Consider the following 21,267-nt stretch of genomic DNA (forward strand, 5'->3'; position numbering starts at 1 on the left):
CTTATTGCTTTCATGACTTTTGAAATTATGATACGATGAACCTTTTTCCATGAAATCTTTTGACTTGCTATAAGTTGTTTTCCAATATTTTTGACATTTTATATTTTTTGACACTTTAATGTTTTCATGTAATTTTTCTAAATATACTATGACTCTTTTCTATACTATAACCTTTTGGCATACTGTACGACTTTTTCATGATAGTTTTCAACATAATTCTATGACTGTCATGGATAGATACTTTATTTCAGACTCGGGGTCCATACAGACATAGAATACTATGACCCCTTTTTCTGAAATTTTTCAACGACATACTATATTATGACGTTTTTTCTTTAGACTTTTTTATAAGAAATGTATTGTGACATTATTTTTTTCAAGAAGTGTTTCAACATACTGTACTATGACCCTTTTTACATGATATTTTTTGGCATTCTACAATATTACTTAAATATAAATTTGTAGTAATTCATGAAGATATCCTTGTGGGACATTCTTTGAGCTATATGAATATGAATATAGGTTTTTTGCTGCGTCATTGAGTATCGATGCTTTAAGGCACTTTTTAAACGTTTTTGAGACCCATTTGTTCCCCAAACCTGCCTAACAACAATAATACATCACACACATTCCACTTTTATTGTCAAAATTGCTGAAATATTTATTGAATTGAAAGACTTCATGTCAACTCAAGACATTTTTAAAACCTTTAAAAAACATACCGGGGGGGGGGGGGCACATACATTTTGCTGATACAAGAAAGAAAGAAAGTGAAGAAAGTGCTTTTGTTTTCTGTGTGTTGAATCCGGAACATTCTGGTATTCCTGCTGACCTTTGACCTCACCACAGCTCTGTGATGCGTTCAAAGAGCCTCCGGTGAAACGCCCTCACATTCTGCTTCCTGTCTTCAGTTCCTGTTGTGACATCACTGTATGAGCCCTGATCGATCTGTCCATGTAGAAAATATGACGGACCTCTGACATTCACAGGAGCTGCGGCTGCTCGCCGACACTCGGCCGTGATGAGGATTCATCCGAAGAGCCGAGCGCTGCTTGTTGGTCCGTTTCAAGTGAAGAGTAAAACTTGTTCTCTGGTAAACGAGACACACGAAGAGTTCTGATCCAAAGTTGATTATTATTAACCAAACGACGTTCTTACTACACGACAGAGATGTTTGTTGTATTATTACGTTAATTACTCACTTTCACAACACATCGAGTGCAAACATTAGAAATGTGAGTTATGATTTGAAATCGAATGGCACAAATGACTCATTTAAATGAATTACTTATTAATCGACGCCGAGTGTTTTTGGGGGAAAACGTCAGAACTTTTACAGATGAATCAAATAAAAGTCGATGTTTTGGTTCAGAACTCTTCGTGTGAAATTAAACTGAAACATTTCAGACCAACGGGTAAAACGAAGCATCGTGTGTCAATCTGCTCCTGTAGCGTGTGAATCCTTTACGTTTTAATATAAACTATAATTATATATTTTACCATAATATGCTTGACGTGAATGCGTTTCACTCAAAATACAACGCTTTCTACTTTTCTTTATATTAGCAAATATTCAAGAGCAAAACATTCTTGAACGTCTCGTCGTATATACTTCTAAAAGAGAAACAAAATAAATTAAATCGGTTTCTTTTTGTACATACTTACATGATATGAATTGATGTATTGTTGCGCTTCAGCTGAAGCCTGTTTGTTCGGAACAATGAACGAGTTAAAGGCAGCAGCTGCTAGCTGTTAGCTGTTAGCTGCTAGCTGTTAGCTGCTAGCACACTGAGATGGGACGGATGGTTCAGAAAATAATGAATAATTCATTTAAAAAAATGTAACGCTTACAAAACGAAACACGCGCTAGCATGAGACAGGCGTGTAGTACCTCATCGACCCGCCCCCTCGTATCAACACACAGCTCGCTCTCTGTAATTGGTTGATATCATCAAATATCATTTTCTGCCACCGTTTGCTTTGTTTCTGTGTAAATATCCTTTAAAAAGAAAAATAGCCTAAACTATTCTGAGGACGTGTTCGAAAACAAAGAAAACAAGCGACGTCAGCAAATACTTAACAGCAAAACGTTAAAGTGAGACACACGCGTTTTAACGATTGTCCTCTTCCGCCGACCACGACGCACGATTGACACTTTTTCCGGTAAACATTCGGCATGAACGGCAGAACTTTCTGGATCTGGACGGGTTGGCTGAGTGCAAATCTCGCTCCTGCTAATAAAAACAGCCTGAACGCTGAACAAAAGCGAAGCGAAACATCTTGATTCTGGAGACGGTTGGCAGCGACACCGAGCCTCAGGCGAAGCGCTGCCTGAGAAACGCAACTTCTTGTTCCTCGGGGACTCCGGCTTTACTCTCCTCAGACCGTCTTAGCACCTTCCTTTAAATAATCCTTCCTCCACGCCCACGTGCTCCACCAGGGGGCGCTACATGTTGTAGGCCACGTAAATGGGGTCCAGCTGGTCGGCCAGGAAGCCGTCGCGCAGGTGCATGCGCTGCTTCTCGCCGCGGGAGTTGATGGGGATGACGCCGATGTCGACCACCACCACCACGCCCACGATCAGGTAGTGCTCCTCCAGGACCACGTTGGTGACCAGGGGGACCAGGTCCAGGGCCTCGTGCTCCGAGCCGTCCAGCTCCACCACCACCACCAGCAGGTTGGTCCACGTGAACACGGCGCTGGAGGCGTAGAAGAAGAAGAAACAACATGACGCGCGTTATTTTAAAAAGATGTCTTTGATGACAAAATAGAAGAAAGGACATTTACCCAACTACTGTCCTTCAGTACAAGTTTGAGGTCCTTTTACTTCTTTTTATTTTCTGCTACTTCATACTTCTACTTCACTACATTTCATTTCACTATGTGCACAAACTATATTTTAAATATTTAGACTTTTTCCAGAAATTTGCCCAAACTACAGATCAGCGTTGACACGGTTTACTTCGTGTAGAAAGTGCTGAGTCATCTGCATACAGAGAACACGACGCTAGCGTGACGTGGAGCCTCACCACTCTGTGATGCTCTTGTGCGTCCTGATGACGGAGGTCTCGATGTCGATGGGGTGGTAACGCATCCCTCTCAGCTCCATGGCCTCCTCCAGAGCACCGACCACGTACAGGGCGTCGTGACGCTCTGTACGCACGCACACACACACACACACACACACACACACACACACACACACGTTAACATTATGGACGTGACGTCATCCGTCGGTTTGTAGACCGGTTTATTGAGCCTCGAGTTCTGGGATTACGGCCTTGTTCCATCCGACTCACCTCCGCTGGCGTCGGTCAGTTCGGTCCTGCGGAGGAAGCCCAGGTAGCCGGTTCGAGCCCAGACGGTCTGCGTGTCTCCGAAGCTCAGCCTGGAGTTGAAGTGGTCCGACTGCAGCGCCTCGTCTCCGTAGACGGTGAAGTAACCGCTGGCGTTGTGGCCGCTCTGCACCCAGATCTGCAACGAACGTGGAGCATCAGCTGTTGCAGCGGGTGGAGCGGGTGGAGCTCTCTACGCTGATATCTAACGTGTGACGCTTTGCTTGTGCGGAGCGGACACAGGCTCCACTTAGAGGAGAGTCTTTGGGCCTCGTTGAGGAAAATAGTAGATCACTGGCACCAGAACCGGTGTTCACAGGAGACTATTCCCAAACCGCAGTTTCACTTTAAGACAGATTGAACGAGGCTCCGTCCACACAGCGCTGTGGGAGTTATGAGTCGACATAACGACAGTTCGCCGTGTTCTCGAGCTAGATCCTAGTTGTGTGGCTGCAGCTCAAAGGATTTCAATCTGCAGACAAACCTCGCCCAGGTGGGACTCTCCCATCGGCCCCTTGGTCTCTGGGTTGGCGATGATGATCCGGACCCCCGGCAGGATCTGTTCAGAGACCAGAGACCAAACACATCGTCGTTTAAATAGTTCAGACATTTCAACTGAATAACAAACAAACGGACAGAAACAGCTCACCTTCCCCGACTCCATCAGCGGCAGGCTGTGTGGGGACCCCCTCTCCACGAGTCGGACCCTGCAGAGCAAAGAAACAACATTCTTCAAACGGTCCAACACGGACACATTCATGTCCTACGATGATATATTTACTTTCAATATGTGATTCATTTTATTATAGTTTTTACGTCTGTGGTTAAAAAGGAAGTGAAATGTGTAATGTCTGATAATTAACCAAATAATTGTTCTTTCTTTATTCTTTCAGGATAAATAATTCATATTTAAAGTGCACTTTGACGGGACGTTGACAGAAACACGAGACTTTTAAAAGTGAAATCTGTTTCTGCACATCTCAGTCCGTCCGTCACACAAAGTGAAATTACAGAGGAAGTTGTGCAAAAACAACAATTATAGTTTTTGTCCCGACAACTAAGAATAAAATGAAAATATTGATCCGAGGAGGAATGTGGCAGAAGTGGTAGAAACAGGGCTGCTTGATGACACGTCATCAGGACACTGACGGCTCAGCACAATGATCTGCTGCATCAGAGGACGGGAGGCCGACGTTCCTCCAGCCACACGGGGGAAACCTCAGGCCGACAGCGGAGCCTCGGCATTGTTCCTTTAATCCTGCCGGGAGGTATTTCAATACATTGAAAGTCGAGCTGTTTGTCCATATCTGTTGCCTGGAAACTGACGAGTTCACCACCTCAAAAGAGATGAAATCTGACACTAATGTTGAGCCCTCGCGGTGATTTTCAAACCTCCGGTTGGTTCATGAAGTCACATTTCACTCCGCCTGAAAGCCAAAACTCCCAAAACTACTTCTGGAGACTCCCGAGTCTCTGTGTGGTGTCAGCCAGCATGAAGTGAGACTCAGACTGGGTGTCTTTCTCAGACTGGGAGACGATGTGAGGTGACAGCCGGGGCGTCGGGCTGACGTGCCCGACATCATCATTCTGTCTTGAAGAAACTTTCCAGCTTCTCTTAACATTCAAACTTTTCTCCGTCAGCCGGGCGCGAAGGCTCTCCGCTGCAGAGCGAGTCGTGCACGAGAATAATGCACGACGTCACTCTACCGAGCCCCGTTTCTATATTCTGCAGAGCGACATGCTTCTCCATTCACAAGCTCAGACAACAGCGTCTCCACTGTCACACGGGAGCCGCCCAGAAGAGGCTGATCCCTCAGGACACAACACACAATGTGGGAAACAGAATATATTTAACGGGTGAAAACAGATCCACTGCAGGAGGAGATGTGGAGAAAAGACAATACAAGAAGCAGCGTTTCCCAGTGGGGGGGGGGGGGGGACTGTGGAGGACCTCGGACCCCCCGGGGAGAACATTACTACCTGCGTCTTTGTGCTGCACTTTCAGAGCAACACTAAGAGGCTCGATCTGTGGAGCACGTTGTGCTCTTGTCAACTATTCTGATCGACAGCCAGCGCCGGGGCTCAAACTGTGGCGGACCACCACAGTCCAGGTCTGGGGTACGCAACTAACATTCAACAAGGTCCAGTTGGAGATGAAGGTCCAGAACATCACAATGATGTGTAACTTGCGCTCTGATTTCGTCCCATATATATCATGAAGTGGCCGTAATGTCCGTATGTGGTCAACAACTGACAAATGTAATAAATAAAGTTCTATTGAATAATATCTAAACGGTATTTATGATCAGTTTGTTTTCAAATTGAGCTGGATGAATTACAAATAATAAATAATCTCGTAATAAATAAATGATGCATTTAAGGATGAATTACAAGCTGCATTGATTATTGCACCTATTTGATTGGCTGAGCAGCATCACGTGATACGAGTGCCGTAAATAACAGAAGTGCTCAGTAAAAACGTATTATTTCTCAATTATCCATTGGCTGCAGGTCCTGGGTCCGGGTACACGGCGTCTCTACCACAGCGTCACTCCATCGTCCAAATACCTTCACTTCTGTTCGCTGGTTGCAAAAAGCCAAGATGGCGACGGCCAAAAGGGCAAACTTGAGGCTTCAAAACTGCAGTCCTCAAACCAACGGGTGACGTCACGACGCTAACAATCTATTATGTAATATTCTGTATCGTAATATACCTCAAATACCTTTACTTTAGATTCTTTAAGTACATTTTATATTGTCGTACATCGTTAAGTTTCTTATTTCTCAGTTAAATACAATGAATCATTTACTGGTTTTGTTTAACTCACCTGTCGTGCCGCAGCGCTCTCATATCAACAAACACAGTCGTGGGGTCGGGTCCTGAGGTGCCCTGAGGAACAACAACAACAACAACAGGGTCACACAGTGTCCTTTAACACTACTACTACTACTAACACTACCACTACTACTACTACTACTAACACTACCACTACTACGACTACTACTACTACTACTCCTACCAGTGGATCCCACAAAACCTCTACAGCATGTCGACAACATGGCGGGAAGAACAATGTGAGAGCGACAGCAGAGGGATGATGTGTGAGGGAAATCAACAACAACAAAAGAGTGATTAGAATAAAGATATCCCAACTGTTAAAGAAAAGAAAGAGGTTCTACAGTCAGACATGCAAACAAAAGAGAGAGAAAGAGGGAAGTGACACCAAGCGGAAGGGAAAGAAAGATGGAAGGTGATGATGACGTAGCGGAGTGATGACATCCTGGTACGTAGAAAACTGAAAACAATCGATGAAATATGATTTGACTTATAGGTTTGGTCAATGAATCTTAAACCTCTTTGTTCTGTGTCGACTAAATCAGAGATCACGAAAGAGATAAAGACCCTCGTTCCAACCTCTCATCCTCCACCATCCCTCCATCCCCCCCCTCCCTCTCTCAGAGGTGTTAAGAAACCCACCACCGGACACCAGAGCCCCCCGCCGGACACCAGAGCCCCCCGCCGGACACCAGAGCCCCCCGCCGGACACCAGAGCCCCCCCACCGGACACGCCCACGGCACAAGATATCAGCTCGCTTCATCTCCTGGAATAGATTCTAACTTTGAAGCAGAAGAAGAGTTCTTCTGTGTGCTGACGGGGAAGAGAGTTGAAATGTTTGAACACATTTGTCCTGTTGTCACGACGCTGCGTCACCACAGAGCGATGGAAGTGAGTCAGCTTTTTGGCATTTCCAATTCCCTCCAAGTGTCAAACTCAATGGCTTTTTGATTCTTTTTGCCTGAAATAAGCTCTCGTGCTGACGAGTGCTTTTGACAGTCGACAGTCGTCCCGTGAAACTCCGACTAGAAACACATTGTGATGTGTAAAAGCGGAGGAGTTCCTCTGATCAATATGTGGATTTTGGTCCATTATTTTGTTGTAAACGCTGGTTGTGACCGGACACCAACTTTATTGAATCCATATCGACTCCAGCTCCCGTCGCCTGTGACACCATTCGATCCTCAAAACAATCCTGAAACCATTGGATCTAAAGCCGGCTGATGAGTGATGTGCTGACAAGCAGTAGGGTGGAGGTGGAGGTGGAGGTGGAGGTGGTGGGGGGGATTGATGGTGGTTCCCTACCTGGTCCGCAAGCTTTCCCAGCCTGTGAGGCTACAGCAGCAGAGAGGGGAGGAGGAGGAGGAGGAGGAGGAGGAGGAAGGGCGGAGACATAACCAAGTATGAGATATGTGGGCGGGGTTATGGTTCAAACAAGGAAGGAGGACGGAAGGAAGAACAAAACGTCAAAATGGAAAACTCAAAAGAAACAAAACACGCAGTCAGCACTGAAACAATCGTTCAGCCAAATGTTAGTTTAGTCATTCAAAGCTGCTCGTTATTAATATCAGAGCACTCGTTCACTACACTGTAACATCAGTGCACACGGACTCCGTGCAGTGAGTTCATTAAGAGGACGTGTCATGGGACACATATTCATAAACGGTGCATTTCCATCATATCTTAACATTAATATCTGTAAAATGCTCAGCAATGTTTTATTCATATAATAACTGAATTATCCGGTTCATTATCCGCTCCAGTGTTTCTCTGGTTAACTTCCACACATGAACCTGATTTGATCCATTGCAGGTTGTAAATCGTAGCCGAGATGTAAAAGAGATGATCAGCTTGAAATGGACGGACGACGCTGAACCACGAGAGACGAACAGAAACAACTGAACGTCTCAAGAAGCTTTGTGTGGATGAAGGAGAAGAGAATGACGTCATCACCACGAACTCGTCTCTGTAAACTCGTTACAAACTGCTCATGAAGAGCTCAGCTGAACTAAAGGCGTCGTGTTCATATCGATTCCAGCCGAGTCGGAGGAGGAGCGTCAGACTGACCTGCAGGCAGATGGCCAGGTTGACCCGGCAGCCGAAGGAGGTGCTGACGGCTCGAGGGTGGAGCCCCAGGTCCTTGAAGAGTTTGGAGAAGGACTGCGTCAGGGCTGTCCGGGGACGCTCCTCCGCTACCACCACGCAGGTCCTCACGCGAGACAAGTCCAACCCTCGGGACTGAAGGGGGACGAGGGGGACGAGGAGGACGCAGAAGGAGAAGCTTGTAAATTGATGAAATGTCAGGAGGCGCACGACAACATTCTCGACGAGACCATTTCTACCTTCAGGGAGTCGGTCTGCAGGCCGAGGCCCTTGGTGCAGAGCTCCATGACGCTGTAGGAGCAGAACGTGTCGCGGACTTTGTACTGACTGACGGCCGACAGCCAGAGAGCCGGGTTCACCTCCAGCTCGGACGGAGGGATCAGGATGGACTGGTGACCCGAGTACACGCTGCAGAGAAACAAGACGGGAGGAGGCGGAGCGAGGAGCTTACGTTGTGGTGCTGATGGAAACTATTCTGCAGAGATGTGGGCGTGTTTCACTGAAAACAAGGTGTTAAGACGTCTTTCCCCGTCTACACATCAGCATCTAAAGCTACGTCATGGTACTTTCACTTTCTGTTGATTCTGGCGCCCCCTGTGGACTAAAGCTGTAGTGTCTCTGATCACCAGAGTCCCTTTAGAAAACCTCTCATTGTACTGCAGCAGGGTCTGACAGTCTGACCCTCTCAGTCCTGGTTCTGGTTCTTCCCTCTGCTGGAGTCTGAGCTGAAGGAGGTTCTGGTGAACCTGCATGAGTTCATCTGGTTTCATCAGAATCTGACCCGGTGGCTCCGATGACGAGCATCAAGAATAACTCTATAGAAACAGAACATCTGATAGAGGATCAGGACTACACTGAGACTGGTTCATAGAGGACCAGGACTACACTGAGACTGGTTCATAGAGGATCAGGACTACACTGAGTCTGGTTCATAGAGGATCAGGACTACACTGAGACTGGTTCATAGAGGATCAGGACTACACTGAGACTGGTTCATAGAGGATCAGGACTACACTGAGACTGGTTCATAGAGGATCAGGACTACACTGAGACTGGTTCATAGAGGATCAGGACTAGACTGAGACTGGTTCATAGAGGATCAGGACTAGACTGAGACTGGTTCATAGAGGATCAGGACTAGACTGAGACTGGTTCATAGAGGATCAGGACTACACTGAGACTGGTTCATATAGAGGATCAGGACTAGACTGAGACTGGTTCATAGAGGATCAGGACTACACTGAGACTGGTTCATAGAGGATCAGGACTACACTGAGACTGGTTCATAGAGGATCAGGACTACACTGAGACTGGTTCATAGAGGATCAGGACTAGACTGAGACTGGTTCATAGACTCTTGTGTGACTGACCTGCAAAGGCACCAGAGGACGAAGCCCAGGCCGCAGTACGGGTCCAGGCAGATGGCGACCTCTCTGGACGGGTAAAGCTCGCACTGCAGCTTGATGGAGCGGCAGAAGGCACTGGTGGCTGCGTGAGACATCTGAACAGAAGAGACGGACACATGACGCCCAGAAGACGTAGCGGACACTCTCATTGGCCCGCGTACTTTATAATCTTCTCTTCCTCTTTGTTAAAGCAGAAATGAGAAAAAAAATGTTGAAATGACTATTTAAATGATTTTATAATCAAAGGATAAATCTCAAATCCAACAGAAAATGCAAATAAAAGAAGTATTTTTCTAAAGCAGCTCTGATGCACTTTCTTTTTGCACGTATATTGAACGGCCGTTTGTTCACCTTGACTCCGGCCAGCATGCCGGTGGTGGAGACGCTGAAGTCCAGGTAGGCCAGGGTGTCGGGGTTGGACGGTTTATGCAGCAGAGGAGGTTTCTTCTTTGGCAAATCGTCTAAAAGCAAGATCAACTCGTCACATCAGTGCTTTTTCTATGGACAGTATATGTACAGTACGCAGCGTCATGTGTTAAAGCTGCATCCTCTCTAGTGTCCACCAGGGGGCGACTCCTCTGGTTGTATAGAAGTCTATAGAAAATGACTCTACTTCTCTCTTGATTTATTCCCTCAGTAAACATTGTAAACATGAGTTTATGTCTCAATCTCTAGTTTCAAGTCTTCTTCAATACAGCATGATGTTCATTTAGTACATTATGGTCCATTTAGAGTCACACAGACCATAAAGCAGGGGATGCTTTAGGGCGGGGCTACTGTGATTGACAGGTCGTTCAGTTTTCGGTTGCTCTAAAAGACGCTTCAAGACGTCTGCTGTTCATTTCTATCTGGTCAGTATGTTCCAGCATGTTTGCTTGAAAAAAAAAAAAATCCCAATTAACATCCCAGTAAACGTGAATCACGGAGGATCCTTGCTAACTAAGTTAGCGCTACGTTAGCTGGTAACTTAGAGGGCCTCGCTCCTCCCAAGCTCCAGAAGCAGTTAACACCAATGTTTTACTGTCTTTATAGTGTGCGTGCGTGCGTGTGTGTGTGTGTGCGCGTGTGTGTGTGTGTGTGTGTGTGTGTGCGCGCGTGCATGCGTGCACGTGTGTGTGTGTGTGTGTGTGTGTGTGTACCTGTGTCCAGGACGGGGGGCCAGGTCCGGACGTCCACGGCGGCCGACGCCTCCTTGGACTTCAGCAGTTTAAAGATGAGCTGCGTGGTCATCACGCACACCGACCGGCTCACCTGCAGGACGCAGGACAGACAAGTCAGACGTCTGACGGAGGAACAACGGAAGCAGCGCCGCATCACGGTCCGTCACGCGTTCCCCGGCAGAGAGGGAGAGCACGCGCCACTTGAAACAGGTTGATAGCGAGGTAGCTGCTGATCGGTGGGGCTAGTGCTCCACAAGCTCAAGAGTCCTTCGTTTCTCCTCCTCATCCTTCTCTGTCTTTCTATTTTAAAGACGAGTGAGCTCGATCTGTTTTATGGCTTTAAGGCTGATTTTATAAGCACAATCTTCTCGTGCTTTGTCCAAATGATCCATCATTCAGGACTTAAATGTATCAACAGAGAATGATCATGTAGGCGTCACCTAACACAGCATCCTTGTTGTTTTGATTTATTGACCAGGATGTCTGTGAGATGGTGTCTAATTCGTTTCTGGATATTCACAATATTGTGTAAATCTCTCGTATATTTACTGCTGCAGCATGAGACAGCGCGCTCTTTGCTCGTCAATCATCCGGCAGGTTAAAGCAGCAGAGCGTCAGGTTTTACCTCCACGATCATCTTGACGGTGGGCAGCGTGGTGGCGATGTTCTGCGGGTGAGGCGGTCGCACCGTGATCGGCACGCAGCCGGCGTAAAGGCAGCCGTAAAACGCCACGATGAGGTCAATGCCTAGAAGAGGGGGAGGAGGAGGGAGGGAGGGAGGGGGAGGAGGGAGGGGGGGGAGGAGTGGAAAAGTAGAGGACGTGGAGGAAAAGAGGAGGAAGTGGAAATGTGAGGTGAGATGGGGGAGAGTAGGAAGGAAAAGTGCACAAGAAAGTGGAAGAAGGAAGAAGGAGGGGAGATAAGGGAAGGAGGGAGGTGAGAATGGGAAAATGAGGAGACGGTGGAGAAGAAATGGTCACACAGTCCCAGAGGCCCGGAGGTGAAGTATTGAGCTGTGGAGGCACCGACACTGACACCAGCATGAGGAACGGGGTCGTGTGTTTACCTGGAGGGTAGACCAGCGCCACGTGGTCTCCGTCCTGCAGGTGGGCCCGTTCAGCCAGCATGCCGGCGATCTTCTCTGCCCTCTTATGCAGCTGAACACAAGTCAGAGAGCTGGCTATCGTAGCCTGGACACACACACACACACACACACACACACACACACACACACACACACACACACACACACAGAGAGACACACACACACACACACACAGACACACACACACACACACACAAAGAGAGAGAGAGACACAGACACACACAGAGACACACACACACACACAGAGAGAGACACACACACACACACACAGGGTGAGCCTCACTGTTCTTCATCACAATGTAATTTATTGACAGTTTTCTTTCAACAAAACTGGTTTTGGGCTGAACCTCCGACTGAAGGTGTTGTATGCCTTTCATATTGTGTGTGTGTGTGTGTGTGTGTGTGTGTGTGTGTGTGTGTGTGTGTGTGTGCGCGCAGTCTCACCCTGGAGTTGAGCAGTGTGTACAGGACGTGGTCCGGAGTGGTCTGGGCTCTCCACTGTAACACCTCCGACAGGAAGAGGAACTAAAACACACACACACACACACAGATAACAGGAACAGTGAGACCGAGTGACAAAACACACACACACACACACACACACACACACACACACACACACACACACACACACACACACACACACACACACACACACACACACACACACACACACACACACACACACACACACACACACACACACACACGCTAGCAGGGCGTGACCCCTAGGTTCACTCGGGGGACATCGGCCACAGGTCGCTGAGATTTGCATTCTGACGGCGTTCATCGCCAGCATGTCTCTGGACTCACGAGTTATGACGACATTTATGGCCACAAGGTCAGCATGAACAAGGGAGGGGGTCCTTGCCCCGGGGTTGTTCAGAGTATAAGAACAAGACACACTCGAACGAACACTCGAACTTAGCTGGAGCTGAGAGCTTAGAGAAGGACTAAAAACTTTAACTTTTTGCACATCTCCGGACTTTTGAGAGTCAGAGTTTTTAAGAATACTTTGCTGATTGTTAGGAGTTGTGTGGGGGAGACCGGTTGGCTGCGTTAGTTTATAATTAAACTTTTTCCCGTTCAATTGGACTGTCTGTAAACTGCTCTGAAGGGGTTTTGAACACTTCGGTGATTTTCCTCATATTTTTCAGTTCACTATTTTTTTCTGTATTTTGGACCAAGAGATACTTTGATTTGAACACAAATAAATAAGCAACGAATTAGTTTCTTCGATCGAGTGTTTCTTCATGTCACGCCTCGACATTCCCGCAGCCCCTGAGGTACGTTTGATCCAGCACGGTACACCACTGATTGCATTCCTTGTAATGCGCACCCACACTGATACTTATTCAAATAAAAATAATAATTAAAAAATAAATAAATCATTTAATTAATCAATTTCTTGATTTTTTTTATTATCCAATAAAATAATTAGAAAGCATGCGGGGTCACCCCCCATATCACGTAACAACATGAATCAGAAAACTCACAAAATGCAAGTTGAAATCTTTTGATTATCTATTTTGGAATCTAAATATCCAACATTTTTCCAGGTGTTACCAATAATGTCATTGTGTATATATTTACATGTTGACAGCCTCTCCTCACTGCTCTGTCTTAACTATTTCTTTGTCACATGACTGTCGGTCTCAGATGACTCAATCAGGGCTTCCTAGTTGCGCTGAAAAGCTCAGAATTTAATGTTTTTTACAGAATCTGTTAAAGCAAAAGGTGACAGTGCGGTCTGTTAGCGGGAGCACTTAGTTAGAAAGGAGAGAGAGAGAGAGAGAGAGAGAGAGAGAGAGAGAGCGAGAGAGGGACAGAGGGACAGAGGGGGAGAGAGAGAGAGAGAGAGAGAGAGAGAGAGAGAGAGAGAGAGAGAGAGAGAGAGAGAGAGAGAGAGAGAGAAGGAAAAAAGTAATATGAATGGAAGGAGGAGAGCAGAGTGAGGTAATAAGCAGCCAAGAAGAGATAGATGGCAGTTGGAGATTGTGGGGGGGGGGGAGGGAGAAAAGAAAGAGAGAGAGAGAGCGAGAGAGTTTGTTTCTGGCCTCATGAATATTTCAAGATTTGCTGCAGAGTGGTGAATCACAGCGAGCGTAACATTGTGTTACACTTCCGTTCTGCCCGAGAGAGTCGGTATAATGTGTGTGTGTGTATGTGTGTGTGTGTGTGTGTGTGTGTGTGTGTGTGTGTGTGTGTGTCTGTGTGTGTGTGTGTGATGAGGATTCAGCTGTCGAGAGTCTTAACCCAAAGCAGTCGGACCTCCGCTCCGCACCGCACCGTGTCCGACGCGTCTGGAGGATTTCTACTGCAAATTTCGCCGACTGTTGAAAAGTGAATTTTTAATGGCGGAGGAGCTCAAACGTGAAGCGTTGCTCCTGCAGCCGAGGGTTGAAATAAACAAGTCTGATTCTTTTCATGCGTCACATTCGTGCAGTCGCAGAACAGACGACGTGTGAAACTGATGGTCGAGATCAGATTTGATTCTTTTACATCGACAGTTTGTGTGACTCACATTTAACCACCAACAACTTCTGATGCAAGTATTCAGTTTCTACCAACTGATCTTTTTCAAGTTGTAAGTTTAGGATCTTTATTGTTACATGTTCAAAAAACTCAAAATATTTGAATGAAGTGTCTTAAAGCTGCATTCTCTCTACTGTCCACCAGGGGGCGACTCCTCGTCACTCCTCCGCATTCCAAATACGTTAACTTCTGTTCATCGGTTGCGAAAAAAACAACATGGCGACGACCGTAATCCAAGATGGCGACGGAAAAATCGGCAAACCGACGAGTGACGTCACGACGACCACGTCCTCTTCTTATAGTCTACGTTGGAAAACACATCGCTGTGACCAGATCATCAGTCTATTTTGTTATGTTCTTCATTTGAAGACCACAGAAAGGAGGGAAGCGGCTGGTTGTGCTGTGGTTGTGATGCTACACGTGTCACAAAGAAAACATCACTCAGCTGCTCCTCAGTTCAGATCAGGATAAACGCTGGTGTGTGTGACAGACTTTATGTCGCTACATTTACATAAAGAACGAGATTTAAGGGAAATAGGTTCCAGGTTGAAAAATACAAAAGTTCCTCTTTAAACATCTACTGCTGAGGTACTGTTGAGCAAAGACATCAAACTCATGACTGCAGAGGCTCGGCTGGTCCCAGTGTGAGGGTTCAACCTAAAGAGCTGCTGCAGATAGATCACATGTCCCTCTGTAAGATCACACTGATGCACACAACATGTCAATAAACAGGAACACAGGAGGAGGAGGAGGAGGAGGAGAGGAGGAGGAGCTCATTCACACAGAGGCTCTGGTTTCAGAGAGATGTTCCACATGCAGCGATCGATGAACAAACATCGATGAAGGAGTGAATCAACCAGCGCGGTGGTGAGGAGAAGCAGCAGCCTGAAGCTCAGTAGAGTTCATCCTCTCAACCTCACGAACATTAAACCAGAATCCACAATCACAAACTCATTCTGGAGGAAACTGAGTCCGCCGCTCCGTCTGCTGAGGGAAGTCGCCAAAGTCGATTAAAGTGTGTTCAAACGGAGGAGGAGTAATCATGTGACTCAGGTCCGAGCTCATCGTCCTCCCGGTTGTAATTATGGCATCAAGCCTCCGGACTATTGGTTTACTTTTGCAAAATGGCCGAGCTGATTGAGATGCAGCACGACTCCGATACTCCGGCTTCACAACAGGAAGCGTCTGCTGAGACGGTCTACTGTGCACTCATAACAACGTCGTGGTTAAACTGGTAGTTTGGATGTTTTGAAACTGTGGACAGAACCAGGCCAGCTGTTTCAGGTCTTTGTGCTAAGCTAAGCTATGCTAAGCTAACAGGCTTTCCCAAAAATATTGAACAATTCCTTTAACTGTCAAATGAGAAGCCTTCATAAAACAGACATATAGAGTCAGAAATGTTGCTCGGTCAGCGCCGTCTGAGACAGATGTGGGAACCGGAGGAGGCGTGGGGAGTTCAGCTGAAAGCACCAGAAAACAAAACTCAACATCTGTCCGCTGACATCCGACGACACACACGAGAGGCCGGCTGCGTGGTGGTGGTGGTTGTTATTTGAGGCCTGTCTCTTCTTATTAGCGTCTACATGGTGTGTGTGCCGCCGCCGCCGCCGCCTGCCCGGCGCTGTAACTGATGAGATGTTGAGTACGAGAGAAGAGAAGGAAAGCAGTTCTGTCAGTAACACACACACACACACACACACACACACACCGCCCGCTTCTCTCCATCACTCCGCTGCTCTCTCTTTCTGTTGTTTCTACTTAAATTAGTCTCTCTCTCTCTCTCTCTCTCGCTCTCTTGTTGGCACAAATATCTGGTACAATCTGGTAATTCAGAGCATGTTGATCTCCTCAAAGGCTCAACATGGCGACGGCTGAGCCGGCGGCTTGCAGCGGTGCTGACAGAGCGAACGGTGTTCACCTGAGGGGGACAGGACGGTGGTTGCTTTGCTTAGAACCTCAATCTTAAAGAAGAACTTAAGGAAGAACTTAAAGACGAACTTAAGGAAGAACTTAAGGAAGAACTTAAGGAAGAACTTAAAGAAGAACTTAAGGAAGAACTTAAAGAATAACTTAAAGAAGAACTTAAGGAAGAACTTAAGGAAGAACTTAAAGAAGAACTTAAGGAAGAACTTAAAGAAGAACTTAAGGAAGAACTTAAAGAAGAACGTAAAGAAGAACTTAAAGAAGAACGTAAAGAAGAACTTAAGGAAGAACGTAAAGAAGAACGACACTTTTGTCTTGAATGTAAAGCATTTGTACAAGTCCATTGATCGATGAATGTTATGATGAATATGTGGAAACAGCATAAAGGCCGAGTAATTGAGTGTGACCGGGAGCGGACCATGAAGGCCTCATGTGTATATGTGTGTTTGATGATGATGATGGTGGTGATGAAACCAGCAGCCCCCCTCTCACACACACCTTCCTTGCCTGGTCATTGTCTTCTATCTGAACCAGATCCCTGCCGCTGGCCTGAGCGATCCTCTTCCCCGACACCAGATTCCCCACCATCACAGACGCAGGACCGATCTCTGAGGAAGAGGAGGAAGAGGAAGAGGACAGGTAAAGGAGTGCGTGTGGTTAGCAGAGACAGAGTCTCCGGATATACATATATACATATGTACATATATATATATATATGTACATATGTATATATATGTATATATATATATGTATATATATATATACATATATATATATGTATATATATATATACATATATATATGTATATATATATGTATATATATATATATACATATATATATATATATATATATATATATACATATATATATACATATATATATATATATATACATATACATATATATATGTACATATAGATATACCCTCACACATCCGTTCACACTGTACCTGGTTGTTTCTGCCGGGGTTTGGGCAGGTTGGTGACGCAGGTGTGCGGACACATGAGCACGTTGCAGGGGTGCAGCGCCCCCTCCAGGAAGAGCTGCTTGGTCTCTGACAGGTGGATGCCACCCAGGGGAGTCTTGGGCAGAGTGTTGGAGGGCACCAGAGCCAGGCAGTACACCCCCACCTGATGGATACCGTCTATCGCCTGGAAAGCGGACAGACGGGTTTACTTTTAAGCACAGAATGAAACGGAGCCTTTACTTCTTCAACCCGATTCTCCTCGGGTTCTGCCAACGGAAGCCGATGCTGAAGTGTTGCATTGTCTCTAGTGTCCACCAGGGGGCGACTCCTCTGGTTGTATAGAGGTCTATGAGAACATGACTACTTCTCACTTGATTTATTACTTCAGAAAAAGTAAGAAATTACTATTAATTTAATACAAAAACGATCACACTTTCAGGACCAGCAGCTGCAATGACAGTATTAATGCCGTATCATATTATTTAGATATTATTATGTTGACATCTGACAGCTGATATAACACCTCGTAGTTTAAACACAACACATACGTGCAATAAAGGGAATATTTTTCCTTGATTATCGTGAAACTTTTTCAACATTTCATCTTTTAATGCTTGATAGCAGCCCTCGATGTAGAACGCTGAGTGTGTCAATAACCAAGGAGCAGACAGGAAGTGTGTGTGATGTAACGGAGGTCACCATCACACACACTGATAAAGAGGTTTGGTTTTTATTGCAGCCGTAAAAAGAAGCGTTTTTTAAAGTTTCACCGCAGTCTCCACGCCGGCTTGTAGAGATCTGGAGCTGGAGTTTGGACTGAGATTGTATCTGCTCATGCAAAGCATGACCGTGCAGCACGGCATCACACACACGGTGTGAGAACGTGTTCGTCTCTTTTAGACGCGGCCCGTTAGAAGGTGTCCGGCTGGTGTGCCTCCTGCCGGTGACGGTGGTCCTGAGGAGGTTTGTGTTGAAGGATTGTTAGGAAGCGATACACGGAGCAGTCGTTACCTGCAGAACTCGGCTCATCCACTGGAAGCTGTCCTCCTCGGTGGCGTCGGGCCGCTGCTCCGCCACGACCACGATCCTCTCGTCGTGAAGCACCGTGATGGAGAACACCGCTATCCTGAAACACAAACGACGAAAACGCAAATGTGTGGTGAAGCTGATATCTCCGTTTCTGTACTGAAATAAAAATCCCTTTAATTTGTCCAATCGCAGAGCAGCTCACCTGCCCCGGTAGACAAACTTCATGGGCTCCACGGCGAGCGCCGTGGCGACGATGTCGTCGGCGTTGTGCTGCCGGCCGCCGACCACCATCAGACCGTCCATCTTCCCCGCCACGAAGATCAGACCCGCAGGACCGATGAACCCCAGCAGGCCGGTCCTGGTGAAGGGAAACTCACTGACGGGAGCCCCGTTGCTGGTCACAGGGAAAACCTTTTGTAAAGAGAACACGGTGAGGAAACGCTTGTACTCAAACGAGAAAAGATGAAGTGATGAAAGCCTTCACACGCTCACCTCGAAGGTGTTCTTGGTCATGCCGGTCAGGCCGTAGTAGGAGGTTCCCGTGGCCGCCGTACAAACGCACAACTCTCCGATCTCGTCGGTTTTACAGAGCTGAGGAACTCCTTCTGGTTTCACCACACACATCATCCCTGCAGAGAGACGGCGCGTGTCATGAAGGAGACACGATGAGAACAGAGACTTCTCGAGTATTCAGCATCGAGACGTGTGCCATAAAGTCTCCGGTCTCACCTCCGGGCATCACGGCGCCGACGTCCTGCAGCGTGAGGACGGACAGCTTCTCCTCCGAGTCGACCCGGATCACGCCGTGACTCAGACCCTGCATGGACAACACGCCGCGACCGGGAGGGGTGCTGCCCTCCTCCACGGGCCTGCAGGACGGGGAGGAGACAACCGATCAGAGGACGGGGAGGAGACGACCCATCAGAGGACGGGGAGGAGACGACCCATCAGAGGACGGGGAGGAGACGACCGATCAGAGGACGGGGAGGAGACGACCGATCAGAGGACGGGGAGGAGACGACCCATCAGAGGACGGGGAGGAGACGACCGATTCTTCTGAGCAGTTTCATGTCAGAACTATTTTCTTTTCTATGGAACTACACCCGCTAACGTATCGCCACGCAGAAGGAAGCGTGCATCTTCTCAGCTAGCTACTGCTACAATCAGGCGGCAACCTCCGGTTCTGATGAGTGACGCCAATGCGGAAATAAAACCTGCATTCTCTCATACTGACCACCAGGGGGCGACTCCTCTGGTTGTATAGAAGTCTATAGAAAATGACTCTACTTCTCTCTTGATTTATTCCCTCAGTAAACATTGTAAACATGAGTTTATGTCTCAATCTCTAGTTTCAAGTCTTCTTCAATACAGCATGATGTTCATTTAGTACATTATGGTCCATTTAGAGTCACACAGACCATAAAGCAGGGGATGCTTTAGGGCGGGGCTTCTGTGATTGACAGGTCTCTACGTCACTCCTCCTCAGTCCAGATATGGTCACTTCCTGTTCATCGGTTGCAAAAAACCCAACATAGATATGGCTGTAATCCAAGATGGCGACGCTAAAATCCCCAAACTCAAGGCTTCATAACATCAGTCCACAAACCAACGAGTGGCGTCACGACCACTACGTCCACGTCTTACATACAGTTGATGTTACAGCTCAGCGGAGGACGACGCCATTACGGTTCAGAGTTACGTGATGCCCTCTTCCTTCTGCGTGGTGATACGGTTGGAAGTTATAGTTCCGACATGAAACCGCTCACAACGAGTCGCACTATACTAGAGAGACATCTTCACGGCAACTCACGGCAAAACAATCCGCAGTGATTAATAGAAAACAAAAAAGTGTCGTTTTGAAATTTGGGGGTGAGCTGTCCCTTTAAGCCAAGAATATATATGTTTTAAGGTTAGAATTAAATTGGGGTTAAAGTTAAAAATAGGAGCTGGGGGCTGTGTGTCAATCAAGGAGTCTAGTTCAGTGTGTGTGTGTGTGTGTGTGTGGGTGTGTGTGTGTGTGTGTGTGTGTGTGTGTGTCCTGAATTTATTTTCTTTATGAGGTTTGAAGCAGCTCTTCTGAAAATGAAGTGAGTTCATTACTTTAACACACGCTGAGGCAAAGTGCCATTTATTAGCCTGTGTGTGGCACAAACACACAAACTTAACACACACACACACACACACACACACACACACACAAACTTAACACGCACACACACACACACACACACAGCTTTTACGGAGTCGTAATTAAGAGCATGAAGCATGAATTGGAGGCCGCCCTGCTTCGACTGTAATGTGGTTTGGACGACGGTGCGGATGATGAAAGAGGTGGAAAGGTTGTAAGTTTAGCGTTTCAAAAACTGTAAAGTCGGGAATTTTAATGGGTTAAATTAAGAGGCATTAAAAAATCTAAAAGAAAGCTGCTGAATTACTGAGGAGAGTAAAGAAATGTGTGTGTCCGTATGTGTGTAAGTGAAACATGGAGAAGCAGGAGCCAGAAAATAAATGATTTCATGAAAAGATATTTTATATTTGATTTATTTTTTTAATGAGAGGATTCGATGCATTATGATGACATCAGTTATTATATATATATATTTTAAACACTACAGTCGACATTGACGATTTCTGGTCAAATTTTTATTAAATTTCCAAGCAACTCTTCATGGTGTGTCCTATGATGTTTGACATGTGCACAGGGCAATAAAAAGACATATATATGTATCTATGTATATACATATATATACACACACACACACACACACACATACATACATGTATGTATGTGTGTATGTATGTGTGTGTGTGTGTGTATATACATATATATACACACACACACATACATATATGTATATATGTGT

At 46.4% G+C, this 21,267-nt stretch overlaps 1 protein-coding gene across 5 annotated transcripts in view; it reads right to left on the minus strand.

Moving 5' to 3' along the window:
- Positions 1-635: 635 nt before the first annotated feature.
- Positions 636-21,267, minus strand: part of LOC306789336 (disco-interacting protein 2 homolog C) — a 127,170-nt gene continuing 106,538 nt past the window's right edge. For 2 of the 5 annotated variants that reach the window (XM_079285241.1, XM_079285240.1), the window contains 21 exons: positions 19,133-19,272; positions 18,896-19,032; positions 18,606-18,814; positions 18,386-18,500; positions 17,357-17,558; positions 16,903-17,012; positions 12,391-12,471; positions 11,908-12,031; positions 11,467-11,588; positions 10,821-10,932; positions 10,033-10,142; positions 9,646-9,776; positions 8,515-8,683; positions 8,240-8,410; positions 7,478-7,507; positions 6,164-6,225; positions 3,985-4,042; positions 3,820-3,894; positions 3,300-3,474; positions 3,030-3,153; positions 636-2,699 (listed from right to left, as the gene is read on the minus strand). In XM_079285241.1, the coding sequence (XP_079141367.1) occupies positions 2,447-2,699; positions 3,030-3,153; positions 3,300-3,474; positions 3,820-3,894; positions 3,985-4,042; positions 6,164-6,225; positions 7,478-7,507; positions 8,240-8,410; positions 8,515-8,683; positions 9,646-9,776; positions 10,033-10,142; positions 10,821-10,932; positions 11,467-11,588; positions 11,908-12,031; positions 12,391-12,471; positions 16,903-17,012; positions 17,357-17,558; positions 18,386-18,500; positions 18,606-18,814; positions 18,896-19,032; positions 19,133-19,272 (2,710 nt within the window). In that variant the 3' untranslated portion in view covers positions 636-2,446. The remainder of the gene's footprint in view (positions 2,700-3,029; positions 3,154-3,299; positions 3,475-3,819; positions 3,895-3,984; positions 4,043-6,163; positions 6,226-7,477; positions 7,508-8,239; positions 8,411-8,514; positions 8,684-9,645; positions 9,777-10,032; positions 10,143-10,820; positions 10,933-11,466; positions 11,589-11,907; positions 12,032-12,390; positions 12,472-16,902; positions 17,013-17,356; positions 17,559-18,385; positions 18,501-18,605; positions 18,815-18,895; positions 19,033-19,132; positions 19,273-21,267) is intronic. The other 3 variants (XM_079285237.1, XM_079285239.1, XM_079285238.1) reach the window with 3 other exon arrangements.

This window comes from Melanostigma gelatinosum, assembly GCF_949748355.1.
Source record: "Melanostigma gelatinosum genome assembly, chromosome: 15".
NCBI classification, from domain to species: Eukaryota; Metazoa; Chordata; class Actinopteri; order Perciformes; family Zoarcidae; genus Melanostigma; species Melanostigma gelatinosum.